General features: G+C 39.5%; 1 protein-coding gene across 1 annotated transcript; it reads right to left on the reverse strand.

Moving 5' to 3' along the window:
- Nucleotides 1-706: 706 nt before the first annotated feature.
- Nucleotides 707-2,304, reverse strand: LOC111191146 (cocaine- and amphetamine-regulated transcript protein). Its single transcript, XM_022665164.2, has 3 exons — nucleotides 2,055-2,304; nucleotides 1,856-1,939; nucleotides 707-1,008 (listed from the first exon to the last, which is right to left on the reverse strand). The coding sequence occupies exons 1-3, from the start codon at nucleotides 2,232-2,234 to the stop codon at nucleotides 901-903; spliced, it is 372 nt and encodes a 123-aa protein (XP_022520885.2). The 5' UTR covers nucleotides 2,235-2,304; the 3' UTR covers nucleotides 707-900.
- Nucleotides 2,305-4,521: the final 2,217 nt, after the last annotated feature.

Raw genomic sequence — 4,521 nt, forward strand, 5'->3', positions numbered from 1 at the left:
ATGCCCAGGAAATGGATTTTCTGAATTGTTCTGCCTCTGGGTTTGACTCTTTTGACTTGCCTTCAGCTAAAAGGAATTTCTGATTGGTCCTGTTGACCCACTCCTAACTAAAGTAGCGATTTTATTGGTTCTGCCTCTAAGATGAGTCCCTGATTTTTATTTTCCACCAGCAAACTGAAATGAAGATTCTGATGCAGAGTTTAACTCTCTTGTTGTGCTATAGATCAGTGTCAGTGCGGTGAGAATAAATGGATTTTAATAAAGTAGCTACATACAATAAAAAACTGGATTGCAAAGAAATATTTGAACTACTTTTTAGGTTCAGGTCATGGCCATTTCTATACAGACTCTGATTTAGAACAAACTCAGGCCATTGTAATAATAGCAGCCAGTAAGTCAAGTCAATGCGTTTTCAGTCCTTTAAGTCAGTATAGAAGCAAAAATCTACAGCATCATTATAAATATTGTTATTTTAATTGAATTATATTAGATTATATCTACGTATAATCTGAAGCTAATTATAATCTGAAGTTAATTTTCTCTTTTAAAAACTATATTTTCCTAATTACACATTACCAACTGGTACTATTCTCAGTGTGCAATGAGTTCACCCAGATCCAGATAACCATCATCACCACCCATCTTTCCTCCTCAAAAGTTTATTAACACCAAACTCTCCTGCAAAACACTAACCACTTAGACTGCCTTAGAAAACAAGATTTAACACACTTTATTCAGATTTACTTACATGTATACATCAAAAGCAGCAAAGAACTGTAACAATTGTTCACATTCAACCATTCATGACAACACGTGTCCATGTAGGCATGAAAAAAGGACTGGCAGTAGAAATGTGGGTGGAGTTCTAGATGTGAAATTGACTCCAGTGGATGATGACCATTACAAGCACTTCAGAAGAAAGAAGTTACAGACGGCTCCTCGAGGACAGTCGCACATCTTCCCGATCCGAGCTCCTTTTCTGATGGCACACTGCTCACCAACGTCACACTGGAGGACCAAACAAAAGCCATAACCTTAATATATTAAAGGTAAGACATGGCTTTAGAGAGATGCTGGAGAAGAAGAAGAGTGTGTACTAACTGTAAAGAGCTTTTATCCACAGGTTAACAGAGCCTTTATAAACACGGCTCTACAGAGGATTAACGGTGGCTGCTCTATGGCTTCTCTCACAGAATCATTTTAATCCCCAGCACGTCTATTTTTCAAGCCTGGTGATGCATTACTGGTTTTTAGACATGTAAACACAGCATTGCGCAGATTACTCTCTCTCTCTCTTTCTCTCTCTCTCTCTCACACAGACTTGTTGCTGAGTCTGTAAAGTTAGCTATTTTCTCCTCTCCTGTCTGTTTAATCCCCCATTTATTTCTTAAAAAGAAATCTTCCATTCTTTTTTTTATATTCTATATTGTGAAGTTAATTCTATGTCACAAGTTCTATATTACTTAAACAAAGATCCCAAATATCTGTGCACACAAATAAAGACAATTAAACTCACATATATTAAACTCCATATATTAAACACACATATAATAAACTCACATAGATAAACCTCACATATATTAAACTATTATACTACTATATAAAACACACATATTAAAATATGAATAACATCCCAATGGGATTATCTTTATCACTGACATTTAAATATTCAAGTAAAAACATTAAAGAAATAAAGGCAGCTCTCCTGTGTTTTAGATCATAAGTCATCTTAATTAACTGTGTGTGTGTGTGTGTGTGTGTGTGTGTGTGTGTTTTTGTTTGTGTGTGTGTTTGTGTTCTGTGTGTGTTTTTGTTTGTGTGTGTGTTTGTGTGTGTGTGTGCTGGTTCTGCTCACCGTGGGAACCCGTCCGAACTTCTTCTCCCAGAGTGAGATTCGTTTACTCTGCAACTTCTCCAGAACCTCCTGCAGAGCACCGAGCTGCACGCGCACACACACACACACACACACACACACACACACACACACACTGTTATAAACACCGCACTATGCTGAGCTGTGGGCTGTGGCAGAGGGGCAGCAGGGGGGCACTCACCAGCTCCTTCTGGTTGGTGAGGTTCGGGTCTTTGGGATAGAAGTCTCTCAGGGCTCGGGTGTCCCGGTCCGGGTCCTGATCCGGGTACTGGTCTTGGTCCTGCTGTCGGGTTTCTGCAGCGCACGAGATAAGCAGCAGCAGGGCGCACGCGGCCGCCCGCGTCCATACGGAGCTCTCCATGGTCCTGCAGCACGCGGGGTTCTACTTCATCCACGCGCTCCCGCCGCGCGAGCCCCGCGCTTTATACCGGCCTCAGTGCGCGACTGATTCCCAGCCCCGCCCCGCCCCCAACACACCCCCACCACCTATACCATCGATACACCGCGTGCGTAACAGAGACGCAGCACATGAGTCATACGCAGCACATGAGTTTACGCAGCCGCACTGAGAGCCCCGCGATGTGAGGAGCAGTGTTTATATACAGAATAAAGAGTTCCTAAAGTTTACAAAGTTTCTGAACTGTAATAACTGAAGTTAAACATTTTGATCAAGTAAATTCAGTGCAGGAGCTGTTTGATCAACTCTTATGGTCCTGAGGGTCTATGGATGGTCAAGATTCCACACTGATGGTGAATAAGGGTTGGTGGGACACAACTAGTTTGTAATTAAAAGATGCCTGGATCAAAAAGGAGAAATATGGACGGCTTTGTGTAAAATAATCGTTTTTTCGTTTTTGTATGAAAATCAAGACAACTCTTCACACTACCAGTGTTCATCACCAAGCAGCTAATCTCTCTGTTTGCAGGTACTTAATTAGAAAACTCTTTTGTGGGGGTGTTATGTTATGTATTTGCAAGGGCGTAGGAGTGGGTTTGATATTGGGGGGGACACATTTGCTAATATGAACCAAAGCCCACCCTATAGTTTCCTAGAAAAACATTTGCGGAATTACTTTTAATCCCAAATAATATTTTTTTTCTATATTCTGTTTATTATTAGTTACACCCAAGTAAAGGTGATTTAACAACCTAAACATGTTACTCCACATTACATTTACTGTTGCCAGAAAACATTATACGTGGAAGGTCTGAATTATATACATATGACAAAAACTGATCAGTTATCACCTAATATTTAAAATAATATAACAGATTTGATTATTATTATTATTAATTATGCACTGTATGTTGTATATTTACATGTTCTCCAAACTGACTAGCATTGTGTTCCGCACTTTCAATTGTTTCTACTGGGAGCTCTTCTTATGATGGTGTCCTTTTATGAAAAAGAATGTAACTTTACATTTCATAGGGATTTTTGTCAGAAGTTAATATAAACGTTAGATGTCAGGACATGTGTTCTTACTGTAAACTACAAATGAACAGAAGTCAGATTAGATCAGTGTTTCTTAACCCTGTTCTTACCTATTTTATTGCATACTCCCACTGTTCTGCATATTGTAGAGCTTTCTCTGTTTTAAATGCACATAATAAAGTAAGTATGATGTGTCTAATACACTGCTGGACATACATAATGACTGATTTATGATCCATAGGGGGCTAAGAGATTTAACAGGTACACTCAGTAAAGGACTGTTTATTAGCTAATCAGTTGGATCAGGTGAAAAACACAATTTTAAGGGCAGTGATCAGGGTTAAGAAACTGCTTTAAACTACCAACATAAAGTGTTGTACTAAATTCTAGCTATTATCTTCTAGCTGACTAGTTATCTAAATGAATGAAAATGAAATAGTTATTAGCTAGTTAGGTACAGGGTAAGCTGAACATTATATAGTTTTGTTTTTCTTAAACTAAGCTCATTCCAAAGTTAAGCTAACTGACTGTCACAGGCTGTATTTTATTAAGCGCAGAGTTGGTTTGATCTGTATGTTTTGATTAGTGCATTTTTAACCAGCTATCAGAAACATAGCAGTTAACATGGTTTACATGGTTAGCCTACCGTTACCTTTCTGTTAGAAAAATCGCTGTATATCCAGATCTGTTTTAAAATAATCTGCTGCATTCCGATCGCGCTGCTTAATCTCACAGCGGGGGAGGGGCTTCCCCCCCACCAGCACACTCTCCTGCGGACGCCGCAAAACCAGCAAGCTGATTGGCTGTTTCTACTGAGAGGCGGAACTTAATTCCTGAACCGGCTCCGTGATTGGCGTTAAGAGATTCCCCATTCACGCAGCGGTCACCTGTCTCCTCATTAATAGTACAGCTGATACGAGCGAAACCATTTTATTTTTGGGGGGACAAATCCACCTTTTTCTAATATTGGGTGGGACATGTCCCACCCATCCCCCCCGGTTCCTACGCCAATGTGTATTTGATTAAAACAGTAATTTAGTGTTAGGTTTTTTATATGTTGAAGAATATGCTGTTTATGGTGGATCACATGTGTCCAGATGATGGAAATATTCAAATCCAAAACAGAACAGATGTTAAGAAACTATGAACTGTGGAGAGTTGCTTACACTTACTTAATCTTTTTTTTTTTTAGCAGACAGCATGAACCCAAAAT

The sequence above is a fragment of the Astyanax mexicanus genome, chromosome 23 (genome assembly GCF_023375975.1).
Source record: "Astyanax mexicanus isolate ESR-SI-001 chromosome 23, AstMex3_surface, whole genome shotgun sequence".
Taxonomy (NCBI): Eukaryota; Metazoa; Chordata; class Actinopteri; order Characiformes; family Acestrorhamphidae; genus Astyanax; species Astyanax mexicanus.

Bases quoted from the DNA above. Each gene is read 5' to 3' on its own strand.
- LOC111191146 (XM_022665164.2), bottom strand. From the start codon at position 2,234: ATGGAGAGCTCCGTATGGACGCGGGCGGCCGCGTGCGCCCTGCTGCTG. The intron at 1,940-2,054 runs GTGAGTGCCCCC...GTGCGCGTGCAG, and splicing joins TCACCAACCAGAAGGAGCTG to CTCGGTGCTCTGCAGGAGGT. The intron at 1,009-1,855 runs GTGAGCAGAACC...TTGGTCCTCCAG, and splicing joins AGTTCGGACGGGTTCCCACG to TGTGACGTTGGTGAGCAGTG.